Source organism: Salarias fasciatus, chromosome 22, assembly GCF_902148845.1.
Source record: "Salarias fasciatus chromosome 22, fSalaFa1.1, whole genome shotgun sequence".
Taxonomy (NCBI): domain Eukaryota; kingdom Metazoa; phylum Chordata; class Actinopteri; order Blenniiformes; family Blenniidae; genus Salarias; species Salarias fasciatus.
This window is the reverse complement of record NC_043765.1, coordinates 17,580,096-17,603,468: the sequence shown is the minus strand read 5'-3', so window position 1 is coordinate 17,603,468 and position 23,373 is coordinate 17,580,096. Positions and strand designations below refer to the sequence as shown.

Here is a 23,373-nt window from a genome sequence, read left to right as displayed (position 1 = left end):
CAGGATGGTCGAGTCGATCACAGCACTCCTCTACGTCTGCCACAAACTAGACATTTATTCAACAACTCATTTCATCCAAAATGTAGACAACAGCGTTTCAGGATACTTGGCCTGTCAGTTTTTCTGACCATCATGTTTTTTTTTTTTCCTTCAATAATCTCCTATGATATCATGGATCATCAGAGCTGGTTAACCATCTGTTAAAGGACTTTCTGAGCAGAATATTTTACTGGTCTGCTTCTATTTTAGAGATATTGTTACTGCTGCACTCAAGACAATGAGAAGGACGCACTATATCTGGCCCTTCGATATGTCCATTGTTAACAGAGCGGTCTTTGTAGACTACCAAATACACACTACTGCATGTTCCAAACGATGTTGTCAGGCTAAGATATGCTGAAAGCCTTTTTAATTGAGTCGTCCAAATCAGACGTAGTTAAGTGGTGAGTGTCATTTTGCCCGCTCTCACAGTAATAAGAGTCGTCCATGACTGACGCAGATGATACTTTGGAGATTTGGTTCACTTGTACTCATTGGCAAGTCAAATTCATGGAGATAAACTGAAAGGATTCAGCAGATTTGGAGAACTTCATTTCCGCCAGTTGCCCCGTTTGGTCAATTCTCCCCGGAGCTGCCTTGAACATCCCACGAGAGTGTCGACTAAAAAGCCTCGGATTGACTGAGTTCTGTTCTTCTTCGACAAAACTAAAGCCAGTGAATCATCAGCAAAAAACCCATTTCAGCTTTTTATCGTGCTACTTTTCAGCCAACACATCTCCACCTGCACACACACGCACACACACGACAGCCCAACAATCGAACACAGCTCTGGTGCCACTAAGGCATTTTCAACCATCTGGTTTGTTTTCGGGCAAAGTACTGATAAAGCATTACTAATGCTAATTAAAGAAGATATGAGTGAGATTTACTCGCCCCATGCCAGGCAGTGATTCAGTGTAGGCTGCATCAGACAGATGTCATTCGGTAAATAGATTCTTTAAAGAGAAAATATTGTCATTTTCTTTACCGTCTTTATCTCCTTTTGTTATGGACAACTCAGAACTTGGCCGAGGTAGAAATGATTAATATTAATCATCTGGTGTACCCTGTGAATGATTCAACATGCAGGTCAATTAAGTTCTTCTATTTCTGTCTGTTCATGAGTGGCCGCTGCGTGACAGAGATTCTGAGTCCGAAATGCATTAATCAGAAAACTAACACGCTAACAAAACAGCCCGGCTCCGTCCTCGCTTCGTAGATGCCGTCTTTTGAATTCACCTGCATCACCCCTGACAGTGGAGCTTCCCCCGACTAAACAACAGCTGCTCCCATCGCCTAGCAACAACCGGTTGATGGATGACCCCAAAGATGGATAATTACCATAAATCACTATGGTTGTGTGGAGAACAGAGGCAGAAAATCATTGCAAGGGGGGGAAAAAAATACAGGATGAAACACAGTTTAAAACTCCTGAGTGGAGTGTTTGGATTAACTTTATCTCCTCCCAAAACTTGCCAAACGATGCCGCTGATGGAGCTTCGTCCAAATCAAAAGTGGAACTGGATTTGGGTTTTCTTTTCTTTTCGTTTGGACAACGATCGTCCTGAATATGGGAAGTATGATGAACACTTAAAGAGTGACTCACGAGACAAAACCTGTCCTGAAGGAGCGCTGACAAACAAGCCGGGCCGAGGAAGGAAGAAAGGAAACAGCGGACGACGAATGATGGCAACTCTGACGAGTCCAGAGCAACAAAGAAGACACGGCACGGAGGAGACGGGGAGGAAGCCTGCACGGACGCGTGTGTTTAAGCATTGTGTGGACGCGGTGGCTGGAGGCAGACAGCGACGGGAAGAGAAAAAGAAAGAAAAAACAAAAATGTATATATGAAGAAACTCAGAGGGCACAGGGCCAAAACAGGGTCGCCACCTAACCAGTCGGGTCTGGCCCAGTCCGGCTGCACAATAAGCCATCAATCAACCGTCTGCGTGCTGTCAGCCCCCCCCCCCCCCCCCCCAATTCACTTTGTACACCGCTGAGGAACAAAACATCGAGAAAAAACACACACAAGCACACACACATCCATGAATCTGATCCGTTACTCTCTGCAGGAAATAAGCACCCTAATGGCCAAATAACTCCAGAAAAGTGGCACGGCAAAATTCATCCACTTGTCTTCACAAAGCATGATTCTTTTTTTTTTTTCTTCTTCTTTTTTTTTTGAAGATAGCTGAGAAAATACTTCAAGAGCTGGCAGGGTGTAGTTGACAAGCTAACCACAATAAAGCCACGCAGCCTGAAACATACCAGTCATTTAACAATAACAATAAAGGCCAGATGATTTGAGTGATGTGAAAAAACACGTCTGATAGGATGAAATATAAAAATAGAATCGATGCCTTTGAGAACAGATTGTGCAATAAAAGTATCAAATGCGAGTTTATCTCCCAAAAGCATTTTTAGAGGGAATAAACAGATAGTGTCTTCTGTGTCTGGATGTCAGTGAATGCAGCGCGGGTGTACAGCACTGGTCTGTCTACACAAGAGGCGTTCAGGTACAGTGTGAAGTGTAGGTCATCTGCTTTCAAATCGTTCGCACTAAATCTATTCACATCAAACAAATGACAAGACTTCATGAAGAAAAATACTCTGAAGGCAGTGATTTAAACCTCCAAATGACTAAAATATGAGTAAAATGAGAAACAGAAATCCTAGGCTGTGGTTAAAGGAGGTTTCTGTCCTTCAAGACTTCAAAGTGATGAATCAATCAAATCAATTATACAAAGTGATTTAAAACTTCCCAAAATCACACATCTTTTACCATTTCTTAATAAATTAAGTATCTTATTAGTCTGTATGATTAACTTTACATTACTGTACTGCAAACAGCATGAAGTGTACTAAACATGACTTCCTACACTTATTGTCATTTCATTAAAACATACTGTCAATTGTTTTCTGTGCACAGTACTTCATGTCAATGAGTCTCAATAACTAGCAAAACAAGTTTTACTTGTTTTCCAGTATGTCTTTTAATTGCCAGTTTGGAAGAAATCTTGAAGAGATGCAGAAGTTAGCAAACACCGTCAAAAGCCTGTTAAAAACTAAACTAACAATAAATATTGAAATACAGCCAAAGTCACTACTGAGCCCAGAAAACGGTGTGTAAATTTTGCATTGTACTTTTTTGTTTTTTGGTATTTTCAATCTCTGTTTTTATTGGATGGCAATCCTGGTAGCCTGGTGGTTTGTTTTGTGAAAATACAAACAAGCTACTACTATCCCATAACTGTTGAGCAAACAGTCGGATTTTGTGAGGCTGACTTAACATGCAGCATTAAGCTTGCATTTATTAGGTGCTTTCTTTAGAATCCCTGCAATCAAATCCTCTATTTTATGCAACTGAACTGGAAAAACTGTTTGTCGTCTCAATTTTGGGGTGGCTCTCATTTACAATGACGAACGTACATAAAGTTTTAACGCCCCGCGATCGAACACGCCAATTTCCCGTCTTCACAATAGATGCTTAATACCTGTCCACAAAGTTACCCACGTAAACACATTTAGCACCTCATAAACTCCCGTTACACCTGGCCACACACACACAATATTATATTAACCGGCAGCAAGACAAGACACAAAAACCACATGTATCACAAGCCAAAGCACGATAATATAGAGAGCTGGACCTCAGAGAGCCCACTTACATCCTGTACCCAGCACACACACACACACACACACACACACACACACACACACACACACACACAGACAAAGAAATTAGAACTTTAAAAACCATAAAGTCACTTCAGGGAAATTAATTAGAAGTGCAAACCCTCAGGGCAGGAGGCTGCTCGGGACAAGCAAACGTCCCCAAACATTTTAGTGCTTTTAACTGCATGTGTCACTGGGGAAATTCCGGCAATTGTGCACCATCAAAACCGTTATCCTTTATGCATCGCCACGTTTTCTTTTTCATTCTGCCCGCTCAAGTGACGAGTTAGCACTGAAGTCTGGCGCTCCATTAAACAAAGTTCCAGTGTTTCATTTCAACACTGGTTTAGGATTTAAGCATGATGAATAGCACAGGGGCGTAACACACACACACACACACACACACACACACACACACACACACACACACACACACACACACAAATGCATGCACGCACACACACACTCAAAAATAACAAAAGAAAAGGCTGAACCGCACAGCAGTTTGAAGTGTGGATGTGTGCTTGTGTGGACTTTTTTTTTTTTCTCTTCTTCCCTCCTGATGACCATGGCAATAAAGTGACAAAAGAAGAAATGATAGGAGGGAGGAGGGATTAGGGCTGGAAAAAGGGTCCCTGGAGAAAGTCAGTAAATTATGTATTGGGCTCTCAAAGTAGACTAGTATCAGTAGCCATCTCACCCTAATTGTGTCTGTGAGAGTATGCATGCTTGTGCGTGTGTGTGTGCATGTGTGTGTGTGTGAGATCACGGTTATGAACAGCTTCACAGTCGGAGCGAGAGAGGCAGGAAGAGAGGAAGCCATCCTTCAACAGAGCACAATATCAGACTGTGGACAGACAACCAGCGGCTGGAAGGTTCTGGAAACAAGAGAAAAGCCTGCCTCCCTCACATTTCAGCTCCGAACACCGCCTCCCAAAGTGCCCTCCATCTAACACTAACACACACTTGCTCCCTCTCTCTCTCACACACACACACACACAAATGGCACCATAACTCTATATCCGCAATCAATCTCCGCTATGAAGACACATCCATCTTCAGTAATGTTAATGGGAGGGTTTTGGGGGTTGGAGGGGGTGGAGGACAGGGGTAAAACAGAGGGTATGTGACTGCAGAGCTTACCTCAGAGCCGTGTGAGGTAATATGGCCTCTGCGCGCGCGCGCGCGCGCGCGTGCGTGTGTGTGCGTGCGCGTAATCGAGACAGGGTAAATGAATAAAAAGTGAGAAAAGAGCTGTGTGCATTTGTGCGTGCATGTTAGCGTTATTTGTCTGCGTGTCGGGGGGGGGGTCAGGTGTGTGCGTCAGGACGTGTGGGAGAGTGACTGATGGCTGTCAGCTTGCATCTGGCAGAGAAAATAAATTAGGCTTATGAAGACAAATGAACGGGGGCTATGGAAAGACTAAAAAGGGGGTGGAAAGGAGGAAGGGAGGGTGGGTGGGTGGAGGGGGGGGGATCAGGACAGGGAGAGGGAAGGAATGAAGAGGAGGGAGACATAATGAAGGAGAAAAAAAGGGTTACTGTGTGCATGTGGTGGCACGGATATAAAAGGAAGGAGATGAAGTGGTGTTGCCAACTAGGAGAGTTCCTTTCGGCAGCCAATGGCCGTTCATTAAGAAGGACGGGTCCGCTGCTGGCAACAGGAGGAGCTTGGCTGTGGCTTCTCTGGCTTCAAGGGAAACATATATGTGGGTGTTTGAGTGTGGGTATGACTGTTTGCAGGTCTGCTGCCAGCGCGTTAAAATCTAGCACAGTTTTTGTTTTTCTTGCCTTGTGTTTAAAAAAAAAAAAAAAAAATTCTTCAAACACAAGCAAACAAAATGCTGTAAAAAAAAAAAACAAAACAAAAAAAAATACCAACGAGCAGCAGCAGCAGCAGCCGGGACGTATCGTGTGATCGGCGGGTTTGTATCTGAGCTGGAAGAGGCTCTCGGTGTGTGTTTCCTCCGCCTGCGTGTCGGCGTGTATCCATGTGTGTTCTATCGCTGTAGATTTGTCAGTGTCTATCCCATGACACACTCCCTTCGTTGTGAGTGGAGGAGAGCTCTCGGGGGGCTTTGTCACGCGGCGGTCTGTTCTTTTCCTGAGGCCTGGCGCCCCTCGTTTGATAAATGACACATGTCATTCTGTCAGCCCCTGCCATCCGGGCTGGGAGGCCCCTAGCTGATGTATGGCCGCCCAGGCTAAAGGAAATCAGAGTGTTTTGGCAGCACCCTGAGAACACGGCCTCTTCGAACCCGCTATGTGTCTACTGCGAGTGTGTGTTTGTGCCTGTCTGTCTGCGATACTGAGAGCATGTTTAATTGTGTGTGTATGTGCCTATTAGGCAGTGTCTGTGTCTCCCCAAAGTAGGTGTGTGTGCGTGTGTGTGTGTTCCTGCTCTCAACCTGTCAGACGGACGGGCAGAGGGAGACAAATCATCGTCATGGCCGCCCCAGCTGTTCCCCAAATTTGGTGTGATGAGGAGAGCGAGCGGGGGGAGAAAGAAAATCCTGCCATTTGAGTTTTAAACGGCTGATGCTTCCCAGAAACAGGAGTGAGTGAGTGAGAGGACAAGTGGAGCACGCATAAACACGCGAAAACACACACAAACCCCATCAGAACCCCAGACGGCTGCAGAGGGGAAGAAGTGGCGGACGGCGGCGGAGCGGCTGCAAAAAACGTACGCATTCAAACACGATTCGGGCATAAACAAACACGGGAGCGCAAAAAACTTCGGCCGTCGCCGCGCTGAAAGGCTGACGGGTCTCACAGCCATGTTTACACAACTGCTGCTCAGGAAAGTCTGCAAAACCCAAGAATCTCCCTCCAGTTTTACAAACATACACAACTTATTTCACCTTTTCTCTCGTTTTTAACCACCTTTGCTCCAAATCTTGCTGCATTTTGTCCCTCAAACTTCCAGAAACGCTGGTTATTGATTCACGTCCTCGTCCTAATCTTCATAAGCAGCCAGCGCCCAGACGCTGTGGAGGACAGTCCCACCTGGAGGTTGTGAACTCTGGATGACCCCGTTTGATTGGGTGCGGGCTGCTCTCCCTCCTCCTCCTCCTCTTCCTCCTCCCTCTCCCACGGAAAAGAAGCGGGAGGAGGAGGAGGAGGAGGGAAAAAAAAAACAGCGTCATTAAGCTGTGAGTGATGAGTGGCAGCCATGGGTGACATCCTCCCCTCTCTCTCTCTCTCTCTCTCTCTCTCCCCTCCACTATCCAACTGCTTTCTCTCTGTTTTTTTCTTCTTCACTGCCTTGATACTTTTCTCTCTCTCCCTCCCTCTCTGTATTCACCTCTCTCTCCATCCCTCAACCCCTCAAGTCATTTCTCTTTCACTCCTCTGTTGCTTTGCCTCTTCTTTTTCCACTCCCTCCCTCCCTCGGCCCCCCCCTCCCTCTTTTCTCCCTGCTTCTTTTTGTCTGCTGTCAGTCTCTTTTTCTCCTCTTTTTCACCCCTTTCTGCCCCTCCTGCCATTGCTTCTTTTCTGCCCCCCCTGCCTCCCTCCTTCTGTCTTTCTCCCCTACACACACACACACACACACACACACACACACTCTCTATACAGTGAATTGCTGGGTCCTTTCTCGCTCTCTGGCCCCGGTCTTGTCGACACTCAGCTCCTCCATACATAATAGATCTCCAAATATCCAGAGGAGGGGCGCACATTCTCAGGATTGTGCCATCAGCACCGTTTCCACAGTGGGTCTACTGTCTGCCACAGCAAGACCAGACGGTTTACTCACAACACAAATCCCAACTCGTCTACCGTAAACAAACAAAGGTTGTTAGAAATGTATTGATTTTATCAGTTAATGCTCATGAATGTCACGCTCAACCTTCCTGAAGCTGCAGCGCCACACGACTCGTTGACTTCTCGTTATTCTTCCAAACATCAGCGGTTTGATGAGAATCAACCAAATGAACCAGCGTCTTCTCACATGGAAGGACGAGCAAAGAAAGAGCTTTTTTGACTATATGACTCTTTACAGTGAAACATCAATACTGTATTCTCCTCTAAGACCTAATGGCAGCTCCATTACCGACATATCGTTTACATTAAAGCAGCTTAGACCTATAAAATAACAGACTGAAAAAAGAAATAAGCTCCATAGTGTACTGAATAAAGAAAGTGTTTTTCACAGATATATAATTTTCTCTTTAAAGAGTCGGTAGCATAATTAAAAAAAAAAAAATTCTCAGGAGGGTTTCTTAATCGCCACCTAGCCTGCTAACTTCCTGCACTAGAGGAGGGGTCTAACAGGGTGACGGGGTAATTGTCTGAACTGGATAAACGTGATGTTAATCAGCGCGAGCTCCTCTGCTGCTTGATCTTGTTTAGTTTGACAAAGTTTAATTAAACATCCCCGACATGCACAATGCCCTCCACTGAAGAAAGCATCTTTATTCCCTCGGCTGACAAATAATACGCCGCAACGTTTAATTAACATTATTCCTACAGCACCTGCATCGTGGTCACTTCGCAGACAACCTCTGGAGATGATGGGTGATTAAGCCTGGTGACGGACCGAGCTCAGAAAATGATGCCACAGCAGCGGTTCCTCCCTCTGAGGGGATGCGAAGTTTGTTCTCAAATAAAGCGGCGAGCAGTCCACACAACAGCTGCTTCTTATAACCAGGACTAAGTCGTCAACATCAAGCAGTCCACACTGCACATAACTCTTTTTTTTTTATTCTATTCACAGTTATAAAACATGTAGGTGAACTAATCTGACCCTTCTTCAGGATGGATTCTTGCTGTTGTGTTTTGGTCAGTGGACGGTATGAAGTCAGATGGGACGTCTGCGATTTTTCTTATTCAACTGCTCGACATTAATAAACTAAATTGAATTATCCGGAAAATACTAGGTTGATTTATCAAAATAATAAACAGCGGCCAACCGGAATTTCTCAAACAGAAAGAAAATTAGCGGAAAGCTTTGCCGTATTAGACATTGTCGATAAACAAGAAATATGAGCACTTTTGGTAAACAGAGTACTTTTGAGCTGACGGTTGTCCAGTCAGATGGAAAAGAATTGCTACAGAGTAATCACTCGGGGCTTCCAGTCCGGCTTGTATGGCGCTGCTTTCTCAGTGCTCTTTGTCTATTTTCTGAAATCTGTCAGCAGTTATTGTGAAACCAGAGGACTTGAAGAATGAGGAGGGCTCCGACTCGGTGGCACGGCGGGGGAAGGAGTGAAGTGACAGACTTAGAAGACTGAGAGGACAACAGATTAGTGGAGCAAAAAAAGAAAAAAAAAAAAAAAAAAAAAGAGTGTGTCACATTTACCTAGAAATGAGATACAGACAGAGTGAAACTGGGAATGCGGCCATTGGTGGACTTTAAAGTTTGGGGCCAGACAAACTTCAAACACTAATCATTCAGCGAGATGACAAATGTATCGAACAGACCTTCACAAGGGTGAAGCAGCGAGTGCAACCTGAGGCAGGAGGTACGGCGTGAGGCAAATAGATGAATTAATAGACAGGATCAGGGAGGCGTTCAAGGACAGAGGTTTAGAGGGTGTGGCCCTGACCAGCAGCAATACAGAAAAAAAAAACACTTTACACCTCGAATCATACTCTAAATATCCAAGTATTCATGAGATAATTTGAGGCTTGTTAAATTTTAGAGAATAATTCAAATAGGTTGAAGTTATCATGAATTGGATTTTTGATTTCAACTACATGAAACAGAGTTAGATAAAGATACAGCAGGTACTCTATTCAGCTTATTTCTGTGCTGCATCTGCTGTGGTTTGCAGAAACTTCTGCCTTTGCAGGTTTTGGCACTCGAGTAATATTTGAAAAGTATCAAAAATAATTTTTCATTTTAAATGTCTCATTTGTCAGAATATTTAATTTTTCTGGTGGTGATTTTGAGTGTTATGTCAAACTCCAAAAATATGAAATGTCTCATTAAACATTAAATATCATTTTAGCAAAAAACAACCTGGCTGATGTGCACTCTTAGGAGTTTTAAAAATATATCTAAAAAAAGACAATCCCTGAAATTTCAAGCAGCTAATGCCAATACTTCGAAAGTGATGACAAATACCATTTGCATATTGAGCTGTATTTTGCTGGCCGGGAGCCTATTTAAAGACATATGGCAAAAAGTTGAAAGAAATTTTCTTCATTTTTTTTTTTTTTAACTACATGTCGGTTGAGCATTTTTGTTTAAAAAAAAACAACAAAAAAACAGAAAATCAGCTTAAAATGATCAATAAAGAAATAAGTATGACATATAATCATTGACTTTATCAAAACTTCTTTTGTGAGCATTTCCTTGTCAAGTGCAATAAGTAAGTTCTCTATTTATATTAAAACATGAATAATGTACTTCATTGTTCTCTGTTGATTCACTGAGATAAAGGTCACCTGGGAGGTCATCCCATACGGTCTCCTAAAACTGCAGCCAATAAGCAGCAAACACTCAAATTTGGCTAAATTATTATCAGGCATGACACAACTAGTGTCGTTATATGGTTGAACCACCCACCACTAGTCTGAGCGTAGTAGTATTAAATTATATCATATCATGTTTTTTGCTCTCCAACCGTATTTCCATCAAAGTCAAATGTTGCATGAGACTCACTACACGACCATTATTCACTGCCAGCCGGTTCTCTGGACAGTCGGCTGGACTTAGCGACGGTCCTGTCACGGCACGCCTTTCGTGACGGAGAGAGGCGAGAGGCAGATGGACCGGAGATCGACATTTGGGTCGCCATACGAGCGGAGACAGGTGATCGGAAACAGATGCTCAGGTGGACTTCCAGCCAGCGACTTAAGACAGACGGCCGGTCGGTCGGTTCGGCGCGAGCGGGGCGGGAGTGACGAAGAGAGGCGAGGCGGCGCGGGAGGCCTCCCGCTGTTCTCCCGGAGACAGACGACTTAAAGGGACAGAGCGGAGCTTATACCCCCCGCGTGACTGTCGCCGTCTGAGACGGTGCCGCGGCTCTGGACAGATTTGGGAGGAATTTGAGGGGTAACATGTGGTGTTGTTGAATTGACGAGGATTCCTCGTCACTATATCCCCTTTCAAGTGCCCGTCAAGCGCCGCGCCGAGGCCGACGGCTGCTAAGTGATTACTTTTTTTTTTTTTTGACCCCGAGCAAACTGTGGTCAATGGCGTCTTTTGAAACCAAAGACAAAACTGAATAGCTTCACACAAACAAAATATGCTTTGATTCTCTTCCTGCCCGACATCTTTTGTGGGTAAACTATCTGCTTGATGGGAAACGGCAAAAAGGCTCTTGGAAAATATGTGACAGTCATGTGCTTCGACCTCAAAGAACACGGCACAAGACTTCACTGCCCTGCGACCTTTTGGGTTTTTAACCACTCAAAAGAGGGACTGTGGGATAATACTGAAATAAGACTACAGGAAAAAAAGAAGAAGAAAAAAAAAAAAGAAGAAGAAGGGGGACTCGTGAAATATGAGTGCAAGGCCAGTGGGCCCGAAAGAGAGGAGCATTACGCTTTCCTTTTCAGATGTTGAGTTCATGTTCCTGTAACCAGTTCACTGACTCCTGAGCATCCGGTGAGAGAGCGATAGATGAGGGTGAGAGACAGGGAGGAAGATGAAAGAAAATATGAGCAGGGTAGAGGAGAATTGAGTCCGTAAGATAGAGATTGATGACAGATAGGAAGATGAGAAAAGGCTTACAGGGAAGAGGAAGAGAGAGAGAGAGAGAGAGAGAGAGAGAGAGAGAGGCCAGTAATCCTAAAAAACGGAGTAGCAATAGAGAGACAGAGGGAGTGGGCTGTGATGAAGACGAAGAGGTGAGGGGAGGAAGGGGAGACGGTGGTGGCACTACACCAGTCTGCGGTGTGACCTTCCCCGGCGTCCGCGCTCAAGGACACGGTGTCGTCTGTTAACTGTATCCACTCCCAGATGGCTTATCTGCAGTAAAGTAGTGTTCGAAAAGATGATATTCATTGCCTCCCCACCCACCTTATCACTTAAATAAACACTCCTCAGAGGATGGAGACGTCCACCCCCTGACTTTTGTCCACTCGCGCCAACTGCTGGTTGGTTATTCCGAAACCAGCTGTAATGGCTGCGTGATAAAAACAAAAACCTGTCTCTCTGACAGAATACAGCCTCTTAACACCGAGTCGGTGTTCATCGCTAAGGGGCCCAGCCAGGGCCAACACACAGAGAGACACAAGCAACAACCACACACGCTCACATTCACACCTCGGGGCAATTCAGGGTCAGCAATTCCCCTCACATGCATGTTTCTGGACCGTGGGAGGAAGCTGGAGTATCCGGACTGAGTCCAGAGTGCTAATCACTTCACCACCGTGCGGCCCAAGAGTCGGTGTTCGTTTCAAATCGTTCTCAGGTCGTCGATGAGCTTATGCTTGTGTTAGCATCTTTCTGTTAGCTGCTAGCTAATGATATGAAAATAACAATATTCCAACGTTAACCCAGTTTGAGTTATCTGATCATCAGTAAAAAAACCCACTTTACTTCTGGTTATATATGTGAAATGCTAAAACGGTGATATATTCGGCATCTTTAGTGACTGTTTAGACACTTGAGCATCAAGATGCATTTGCAGTCTTGCTTTAAAGACAAAATGCAAATATTACTGCAAGATATCGAGACGTGATTGAGTTCAATATTGAGGATGACTTACATGATTCATAATAAATACACTTTATTTAGGAGGTCATTTCTTTGTGCTTTGATGCTGGCTCCTTTAAATAACAGTGCTCTTTCTCTCGTCTCTGATTTACAGGAGCTGTGACTGACATATCAGCGGCATTTCAGAAGTGAATCAGTCTGTAGAGTTTGTTACTTCTGCCTATCTTGACCGTATATGAAATAATTAGGGCTGTCCATTTGTAATTTTGAATCAGTCAATCGGGTAATATTTGGGAATTTTCTTTTCTTTCATTTTTCATATGCAGGCATAATAGAAAATGATCACAGTTCAGTCAGACTTTCGCAGTTTGTATTTTGGACTTGTTTTTATTGATAAATACAATATCCCTTTATACCGAGTGCCTTGAAATTTCCAAAAGTCACACAACAAACTGCAGCTACATCCTGACTCAGCATAGCTTAAAGCCCCTGAGGTTTTTATACATCGAGAGTCGTGTCTCAGAGTATTGCTACATTAACTTGATTGGAACATTTATTACTCTGAGACAATCTGAAAAGCTGCATATTGTCATCCGCATATCTATACTTTGTTCAAAAGGTTAAAATCTAAAGTATGTGGTGTCTGGCAGAACAAGCATTTGTGCTGATGTGCATCTTGCGATGTGGCAGAGGCACATATAATCAGCAGCTAATAACACGCTGGGAGTCGCTGCCCCAGCGTAAATCAATGCACAAAATAATTGCTAATACACTGGTTATCGATCAGCGTGCCCGCCGTGCACTCGTTTTCTGGGGCGACCGCGGCTGAACGTTACGGCAGTGACAAGGGTAAAGCGCTATTTCTCAAAAAGGCACACAGACAGACAGCTGGGCAGGAAAAAAAAAAAAAAAAATGACTACAGGGCCTCTGCAGTAATTCTTAATTGACACCTGTCAGAGAGATGGCAGCAGTCACAGCTGCTGCAGGAGAGCATCTACCCAAGTCTTGTTCATCTGTCACTTTTAATACCTTTCCTTCACAGCCCCTCTTTCTCTCCCTCTGTTATCTTCCTCCCCTCGCCCACACCTGTTCTCCACCCAGCCTGCTTCGGCCCAGATGCTCAGAGCCGGTTAACAGAGGCGGCGCCGGGCATCCCGCGCCGACTCGCTCACCTCCACCCAGGTGTAGGTAACAAAGGTAATGGGTAATAAACATGACGCCGGTTCATCTTCAAGTTTTACTGAGAGTAAAGTCAGTATATTTACCGCAACATGTTTCCTCAAGTTTGAACGGAATAACTGTAAGACACTGTTAACCCACCTCTGAATGCCGATCGCGCGAGGACAAAAACATACTGACACGCCGATGTATGTCTGAGTCATCTGTGTGCACGCTACAAGACTGTGGTGCAAAAAAAGGAAGGGGGAAAAAAAAATGGGGGAAAAACAATGAAGCAGCCAGAAAGCCCTGCATGTGCGTCGTACAGAGGAGCGAGACAGCCGGCCCCCTGAGTACACACTGACCTCTGAGTGTACTCCAGACCTCCCATCGTCTCGTCTTAAATCACCACTTGTCACTTCTCTCCATCCTTCCTGCATCATTGTTTTGCTTCTTCCACTTTCAGCGTAATTCTGTTGCTTTCTTAAAATGAAAGAGTTATTGCAGACACTGACAAAGTTGAAGATCTGCCTGGAAAAACAAATGCAGCTGGTCCACTTTGGGGGTCTGACAACCTGCGGCTCTCTGCTGCTTTTCTCCAGAGAGTCAGAAGATTACAGGATATGCACATTGATGCAAAGTTTTATGCAGACGTTTAATAACAGCAACACTGCGTTCACCACATTCACCCGACTACAATACAAAACAAGCTGTGTTATGGCCAACATAACCAGTATCACCACTATATGCAGAACTTCAGTATGAAATTTTATATTTTCAAAGTTCAAAAACATCCTGGATCATAAGTACACATCTGCGGTGTGCAAAAAGCCAAATTGAAAACATGTTGGAGATTTAGTGAGTTGTGTTATTCTAATCATGCAAGCATCAATAATGTAGTAATCACCAATAATGTAATAAGTTGCCAACAGAGTAATAAGATTTGTTATTGTAAAACAGTATTTTGGCGCTAGTGCAAAAGGAGCAAAAGTACACAGCAAAGAAAGAGCACAGCACTTTTATCAGGAGCTGTCTTAGCAAAATGTGATAAAATATCGCTAACTGGAGTAAATTTTCTTTTTTATTTTATCTTTGTTGAGTTTGCATTTTTAAGATATCTGTACGAGTAAACATGGTCAACATGGAACAACTGCAGTCACTCATGTCATCATAACTAGTTACCTAGTTAGTACCTAGTTAGGGCTGCATTTCATTTAAGCCCATTTCAGCCAGTTTTCTTACCAACATAAGTACATTTATTATTATCTTATAACATTGTATTACATTGAGAATAGCCACAATTATTACACAATTGTCCATAGCAGCACTAACCGAACACTGATAAATGTCTACATCCTCCAGAACAGGACCGTGATGTTGGACAGCATCAGTGCCACAAAAGTCAGAAGAGATGCAGCACGATCATCTGGACCGAGGGAACACTGTCAAAAATGTAATAAGTGGCCTGGGTTCCATTAAACAAATAGGAATACAGGATTTTTACCGTTCAGACTGAAACGTTAACCTGCTTTGAGACAGACACGCCACCGACACATCTGAAAGAGCGGACCACGTTTACTTTGAGGATCACCGTCTCCTCTTTCACTCCCTTCACTTTTCAGTCAACTGGCTCTTTCTTTGTTGCAGTCAGCAGGAAATCTTTTCCTCCATGTGCATGCTGCACAGCAATTAGCAACTGGTGCCCCGAAACCCTCGGGGACGGCCGTGCGAATGATTTCATCCTTGTTATTATTCCTGCTATTATTTTACATCCCCACTGTACATTGTGGCTTTTGTTTTGCAGCTGTTTTGAATTGCCGCCAAGAAATCTTTGTGAATCAAAAACAGGCGCACTGAAAAAAAAAAAAAAAAAAAATCAGAGACAATAAATAAGTGCAGGAAGTATTTAGGGGGAAGGATGCTAGTGAGTTTTATTCCTGTAAAACGACCTTGTTTTCTTTTATTTCCTCGTCGAGGCCTCTTGTGTCGCGCCTGAGCGAAAATCCAGGTTTTCCTGCTTCCTCTGAACCTCATTAAGCTCGGGGATAGTTTTACCTCGCGCCTGCGAGCTCCGAATGCCTTTACATCTCCACTCGGCTGCCGAGTCTAATTCCCACATATTTTCAATTCGACCCTCTCTTTTCCATAAGAGCAGTCATCGATCTTCATTTGTCACTTAACCTCCACGAAGATGAGGACGGAGAGCGGAGTTGTGCGAAGTGTGCGCATTAGCGTGTGTCTTTGATTTCCTCAAGGCCTGCTGGCTCCGACGCCACATGCAAATGAAACGGCGGGTGTAGCCGAGTGTGGGATATAGCAAATACATCCAGCGGCTCCTTCAGTCAATGTCACCTGTTAATGACACTTTTACACGCGCCGCATTATCGCAGGATCACAGTAATTCACGAAGAAACGCGCAAACACACACACACACACACACACAAGCATGCAGAAAGTTGTGGTTTGACGCACCAACATAAACACACAAACACGCTCTGTTTTTCCCTCATCTGCAGACTTTTCACTTCAAATAATATCTTTTTTTTTTTTTTTTTTTTAACTCGCAGCACCTGACAAATGTCATTAAATCCTTTATCAGAAGCATCCCGATAAAACTAACGCAGGGTTCTAATAGCAGTCGTTCGGCGCTCGCTGCTCATTTGACAGGTGACGTGAGCCAAATTCCTGCAGAGGAACACAATGCCATGGAACAACAACAAAATGTATTAACGCGGCTCGGCTCAGAACTTTGTTCCTGTTCTGTCAAACAAGCCAAAAAGCAGTTAGCACAAAGATCAGAGGGAAAGTATGAACACAATCGTTCATATTTAGAGGAAGACGAACTCAGGAGAGCATTGAAAACACAGCTGCTGAGGCCGGGTCCCTGCAACAACTATTCCATTGTGTCCGGCACATTTCTGAGCCGTCACATGACACTCGCAAAGCAACCTGTGTGTTGTGGAGTTTACGCCGGAGCGAGCGAGGCGGGGGCGCGGCGGGGCGAGCTTGATTTCATCAAGGCAGCTTGCAGACTTGACGTCTTGCTGAATTTGTCAGCGGTAATCGGCGGACCCGTCACTGATCTGTCAGCTACCTGGATAATTAGGGAGCGCAGTTAATGATGCCATCGGGAAGCGGCGAGGCCCCGCCCACCCCAGTCATAATTAAGAGACTTCTTTTTGAGGTAGTGATGGTGGCAGTAAAGGGCGATCCGCTGGAAGGTGGGGGGGGGGGGGGGGGGGGGGGGGGGGGAGGCAGTGTCAGTGAAGACGCTGGCGAGGCGAGGAGACGTCCTGTTTAATCTGCGTGGGGCTCATTGTGCTTCAGTCTGGACAAACGCTGCAGAGCTCTTTAATTAAACATGTGTTGAGCTGAGCTACAAACAAGTCATTAAAACGTGGAGCTGAAGGAGGTTTCTAGGAGACACTGAACGACACCTATTAAAGAAACGACCAGGAACACGCGGCGTGCAACTGCAACGTGATTACTGGGCTAAAGCTGGAAGGAAACGCGCGGTCAATGCTAGACGGTTAGCTTCCACTCTTTAAGAAGGGACGAGAGAAAGGAAACCTAATTACTGTTTACAGGTATGAAAAACCACATTTTCCACTCAGGCACGTTTCCTGTCCCTTCATGAACTAATTCTGTCACTGCAGGAACTGACTGTTCTGCTCATTTGCAGAACTGGAGAGAGAACAGAAACCCGAGTATCAACACGACACGCCCTCGTCCTCCTCCTCCTCCTCCCTGAGGATTGGTCACTCGCAGTTTGCTCTTCGTCACGGGGTCACTGTCAGCCTCAAACTCAACGCCGGTTCGCTAATAAATACGACAGGTTTTTTTTTTTTTTTTTTTTTTTCCAATTTTTTTATTTCCCTTCCTAAGCCAGACCTTTTTAACTCCTGTGGAATAAATTTAACACGGTGTCACGCAGTAATCACGCTGACGTGTTGAATGATTAGTTGACAGATTCATTACTTAGAGTGACAGTGTTTGATTTAAGATATCGCGGTTGGCAAAGTAAAAGCAAGAGCAGACGTGCGGCGACGCCATTAATTCTCCAGCGGCAATCAAAACAGTGACCTCCCCATCAGGGCGAAGATTGAGTTATGGCTGCTTTGGACGTGTCACATACAGCAACACGATTCTGCGTATTAAGATAATTACCGGTTCCCCGGCTGTAATAAGTGATGTAGGTTGGACATTTAAACATGAAATGAATGCTGATGTAAACAGATTAGAACAAAAAAAAGAAAGAAATTACTGATTTTCATCCTATATATCACTCAAATTATGGCTGCAACGAGAACTGATGGTTCTACTGCTCGGTTCTGTTCAACCTCCTGGTCAAAAAAGCCACAGACGCTGCATGTGCTAAAAAAGCAGCTCAGCCTCACGAGCCAGACCCAATCAATGTCAAACTCCCGGCTCCGCAAACAACTTAATCTATTATCACAATTGTTGGCAATATGTAAATCGTCTAATTGATTAATCAGCTCATTATTTCACAACTAACTTTGATTGCACGTAATCAAAAAGCCAAAGCCGGGCACGGTGGCATTATACACGCACTGCTCTGCTGCTGTGTCGTAGCTTAGCATGGAGAGTTAAACTGCCTGTTAGGATACGAGTAACTCTTTCGATGCCTTTTAATGTGTCTCAGCATTTCAACTGACGGTTTCCCGTACTAATTGTTGTTGCTGCATTGTTTGCCTTTCATTAATTACTGGAGAAATACATCAACAGCATTGCACTTCAGTGAGAGGAAGGAGACGAGAAATAAAAAAAAAAAACTGAAAATGACGACAAATGACTGCAGCAAAAGTCTCTGCTGCTCAAATTGCACTGCACTGAAGTCAACTGCCAAAACTAACAGATGCAGTAATGCGGTTCCAAATGAAAGAACACTGATGTATTGTCACTGGTCATAAACTAGATAGGGTACAGCGCCATTACAGGGTCTAAAATCATCACTGTGACTGATGAAACAGAGCCCATTTCAAATGGCATACAAAGAGCTATTGAACCCCCCCGCCCCCAACCCCTTCCTCTTCTCTCTCAGGAGCATATGCAACATTTTGCTTTACTGCAACTCCAAAGTGACAAATCTGGGTTGTGGAAAATATCTGCTAATGCATTGTAAAAATAGCCTGCGTTCATAGGTGTGTTTCACTTGAGGAAGCAGTGGTTTTCTTTCTCTCTCTCTCTCTCTCTCTCTCTCTCGCACACATCAGGAGGAGCGTTAAAGTTTTGGAATTGACCATATGTCAAGAGCTGGAAATAATGTAGAGACAAAGCCTGCCAAGCCTGGATTGACCATTTCTGCCTGTGATGCATGTGTCTGTCAGAAAAACAGACAAATCAATATTCAAAAGCTGAGCGAGAATGGGGCCACTTCAGAGCTCAGCCAAACGGCCAGAGGAGGCTGGAAAACAGGGAAAAGGACAAGAGAGAGAGGGAGGAAAAATATCACATGCTCTTTTATGAAGTTTTTTTTTTTAAAACCACAATTTGTGGCAGACGTATAAACCCACTATTCATTTTCAGTGTGAAGGCTTGTTCTTCAAACACATTTCTCTCCATCCATCACTAAAGCCTCACGTCAATTAGAAATTACAGCCCCACCGAGTTCAAAGTCTTTCCGTCACAACCTTGATTAAGTCTGCTTAACCTCACATTTCCACCGCCTGCTTAACATTCTACAGCTGTTTTATTCGGCTTTGGTCATTACTGCATGAACTTCAAAGGCCTCCTCTTCTCCCGTCATTTGGAAATGCGTGTCAATCACACACATCTCCCAGGGACATCAAATGGATTCGGGCAAAACACGCGATTCCCTCGCACAGCGGTTCACGTCTGGTCGGCTTAGAGGAAACACGCAGGCCGGACCGTTGGACAGGGGAAGGGACGGCGCCGGCGTGAAGGTCTGCGCCGCGAAACTGTGTGTGTTATCTTTAGGTTGCAAGGTTCAGGAGCCGCATCGTGTCCCGTTCGTGTTGCCAAAGCGTTCATGAGCAAGACACTGAACCCCAAACTGCTCCTGGTGGAGGCTGATCGCCTTGGTGTGTGAACGGATGAAGTCCATCAAAAAACTTCCTTACTTTTAATATGTTTACATTGAAAAGTGAGGGGAAAAAAAACAAACCCACAAAGTGACTTTTAGCATAATTTACTGAGAGATGTTTGACAGAACTCATAAATAATCAATATTCTCTGCTAAAAAAAGATCTTTCCTGCACATTCTTGTGTACTAAATTGATTTCTCAATGATCACTCCCTGTGATTCCTGCACTTTAACACTGTACTTATTCTCTCAGAGTCACACCTCTTCCTGTACACAGGGACGAACAGAGGTCAGGTCAGCAGACCTACCATCACAGACGTGACCTCCCCAGTTTGCCCTGCAGTGTTTTAGGACTATTCCTGCATGAAATGCCCCCTCTGTGATCTCCTCCCTCCCTCCCTCCCTCCTCCATCCCCCTCCCCTGTTCCCTCCCCCTTGGGTATTAATCGCAAAGTATTTATCCTGGTTGAGAACTTTTCTTTCAATTTGTCTCTTCTGTGCTCCTCTGCGGGGGCTAAAAAGTTCTCCTTTGACGAGGGGAGGGCGCATGCGTGTCTCCGTGGTGAATGATTTACTGATGTTTATCAGGAATGAATAGATCAAAGGCAGTCGCATGACAGGCGATCAATCAAGCATCAAATCAAGGATGGCAATCCCAGAGCGGAACACAAGCTGAAAATACGCTACTTTTTCTTTCTTCTCTCCAGTTCCGACACCAAACACATCAAACGGCAGAGAGACGAGCTTTGTTTGGAGCACTTGGATATAGCTGGCATGCCTGGTCTGAGATCAGCTTTTTAAAAGCAATGAAAGTGAAGTGTGCAGGGCAGGGAAAGTTCAAGGAATCGATGCGTAAAAAGGGGCACTGCTGATTCCAGACCGATGTGGTGTGAAAGATAACTTCAGCGTGGATTTGGATACACTCAGCGAGAGGCTCCTTCCAGGCCCGTCAGCTTGTAAACACGCCTGGCTGTGTGTGGTGCTCAGTCGGTGGGGTGGAGGGTGGGGGGGACAAAGTGTGCGTGTTTTCGCCCGTGTTCGGCGATGCGGGTGGGAGCGCTGGACTGCGGAGCTCGGCTCTTACCTGCTGACCGCCGCGGCGCTTGCTGCTTTCTCCTCGGCATGCTGCTGCGAGACTTTCCGCTTGACTTTTCATGCAGAGATCAGAATCGCGAACGAGCTCGGAGAGGAAACCGGTGCAAGGAGAGAGGAAATCAAAGCCAGCAGCCGGGTGTTTTTTTTTCCCTTCTCTCCCCCTCTTCACTTCTTCTGTGGGATGGTTTTGGTTTTAAAGTGTAGATCCCTCGCAGGGTGGAGAAGTCTGTTCTTGATCGGCGCAAGAGGAGCTTCAGTCTTTACGCATTATTTATCACCGCACAGTCCCGCAAAAAAAAAAAAAAAAAAAAAAAAAAAAAAGGTCGCGATCAGCGCTGATTTAGAGCAAGAAGAAGGAGGAAAAAAAGCAGGTTCCTGTGTTAACTTCTGCCGATCAGAAAAAGTCATCGCAGGCTGGTGTGGTAGAAAGAAACTGTCGGGATCTCAGTCTATCGTTCACGGACACGGAAAAGCCGCTGAGCCCGTCCCTGCGTTTCCATTAAAAAAAAAAAAAATGTTTACACCCCTCAGCGGACTATTTCATACCTCTGATCACAGCAAAAAAAACACAAAAGTGGCGTAAACGGAGCTCCTCTCGTGGCGTTTTTAACTCACTCGACCGGGTGGGGGGAAAGACGAGTCCAAACTGCGGCGCGGTGCGGCGCGGCGCTTCGCTCCGGAGCCTCCGGTCCAGGTGCCAGCTCCGGTCTCCGGCGCTCCGCTACACTCTTCAGGAGGAAAGAGAGGAAAGAGTGACACGTTAGGCGGGCTGAGTGTGTGTCAATCAGTCAGGAGTAACCACCGGCAGCGTTCAGCACGCATCCCTTCCTCCAGAAAACACCCCCTCGGATAATGAAACACTCACGCTATGCGCTTACCGTCCGATTGTCAACATGGACACTTGACGAATTTTTTTTTTCTCTTTCCTCTCCCCCTCACAAACTCATCACAAAAGACATCGAGCAGGCCCTCCCGCTGAGCCCGGATCCCTCTGCCGGTTGTTTTTTTTCCCCACTCGTTTTTGTTTTGTTTTAGTGCTGATAATTGTTTATTTGCAAAAGCGCAAGGAGCGTCCCCGGATATTCTCCGCAGTGAAATGTGCGCACATTGGTGATGCGCGGTGCGTTCAGACAGCTCCCACTGATAGACAGACACATCCAGCTGCCTTTCCGGCCTCTCCTTTACTCCACCCCTCCACAAGCGTCACCCTGACAGTCAGAGCCCACCTGTCAATCCGCGGCTCTAATTGTTCACTGGGACGGCTTTCATTTCGACGCCTCCTCCGTCCCTGCGCGCGCCAAGGTGCGTCCTGATAGGATGGAGAAGGTTGGGGGGGGGGCGATTTGTAACCTTGCATTCAGACAATAGAAGGAGAGGTGCCTCAAGAAGTTGATGGTTGGAAAGATTTTTTTTTTCTAAGAGGATAAAAACATATTGAATGTAGGAATTATTTCTGCAGAATCTCGCTGTTATGCCGAGCTGCGTATTTAATGGGGATTAACGTCAATCTTTACACGCAAGGCGACTACAATAAATATATTTTAACTATAAAAGCACAAATACTAGGCTGATCATGCACAAGTAGCATATTCCTATCAAGTACAGCACAATAAGGCCTGGTCGCCTTTTGAGAAAATATCTATAAAACATCAATCCAAGTTCTCACAAAGAGGGAAACTTATTTTTGCACCATGCCAGCAAAATTTTAAGCATCTTAAGTTTTCATCTGAGCTTAAGCTGTAATCAGATGATGCTGATTTATTTATACGGTGTTTAATGTGCAGTGCAGATTTCTCTCTGTCTCAAAGTTTGCAAGGGAAAAAAAAGTGGATATTTCTCGGTGACCTCTTTAGTGGGACAAAGGAGGCTGCAGATCGATTCGTTGCACCTTTTTTAGTGAGGCTTCTGCTGAAGGGGAGGGGCTCTGAATCCACAAGAGGCTCCATTAATAGCCTACACTCCATCCTAACTATTATCCACCATAAAGTGTTTATAAAGAGCGCACAACTGGGCTAATGTTATCTCAAACGAGACACCGTGATATATCCCTTTACTACAAGGCGGGATGGAGAAGACGAGATGGGGAAAAAGTCTTAAATTTGTTTATGTTTTATTTATTTATTTATTTTTTTCCCTCCCTGAGGTGCAGTGATAATCACAGCAGAGCTCGGATGGCATGAACGCTGGCACAGTTCACACTGTGTGCTCTTCTGTTCACAGCAAGTCATCGGACTTATTATTTACAACACTTTGGACCGGATTATAGAGGAAACTGGATTAAAAAAAGAAGAAGAAGAAGAAGAGAAACTCCCTGAGCGTGGTAAGTGTATTTCTCTCACAGTGGACAGGTAATGAGCATTACGCAGGGCAGAGGAGCCGGTCTGAAGTTTTTTTTTTTTTTTTTTTCTTTTTCTGCTTCCTCGACGGTCCGTAGCCTCTTCTGGGAATCGCCGCCGGAGCGCAGAGCCGGTAATGTGCGCAGGGGAGCTGTCGCAGGTCGCTTATTATGTGGCGAAAAGGAACAGCAAGTACCGCCCCAACATCTGTCCGTCGCTGTCTGTCAGCGCGGCCGGCCCGCTGATTGATGGAACGCTCTGACGTCACTGATATTTCCATCCGAAAGCGCGCAGACAGACAGGAGAGCCGCGCGCGCGTCAGCTCGGCTCGGGGCGCACGAGACTGCTGCAGACGCATGGCTGCACGGGCTGGATTAGTCACTGCTGTTGGCTTCTTC

The 23,373-nt window shown here is 45.1% G+C and overlaps 1 protein-coding gene across 1 annotated transcript in view; it reads right to left on the bottom strand.

The window, feature by feature from the left end:
* tshz1 (teashirt zinc finger homeobox 1) overlaps positions 1–20,899 on the bottom strand; it is a 29,919-nt gene extending 9,020 nt beyond the window's left edge. The window contains exon 1 of the mRNA XM_030120109.1: positions 20,629–20,899. Coding sequence (XP_029975969.1) covers positions 20,629–20,668 — 40 coding nt within the window. The 5' untranslated portion in view covers positions 20,669–20,899. The remainder of the gene's footprint in view (positions 1–20,628) is intronic.
* Positions 20,900–23,373: the final 2,474 nt, after the last annotated feature.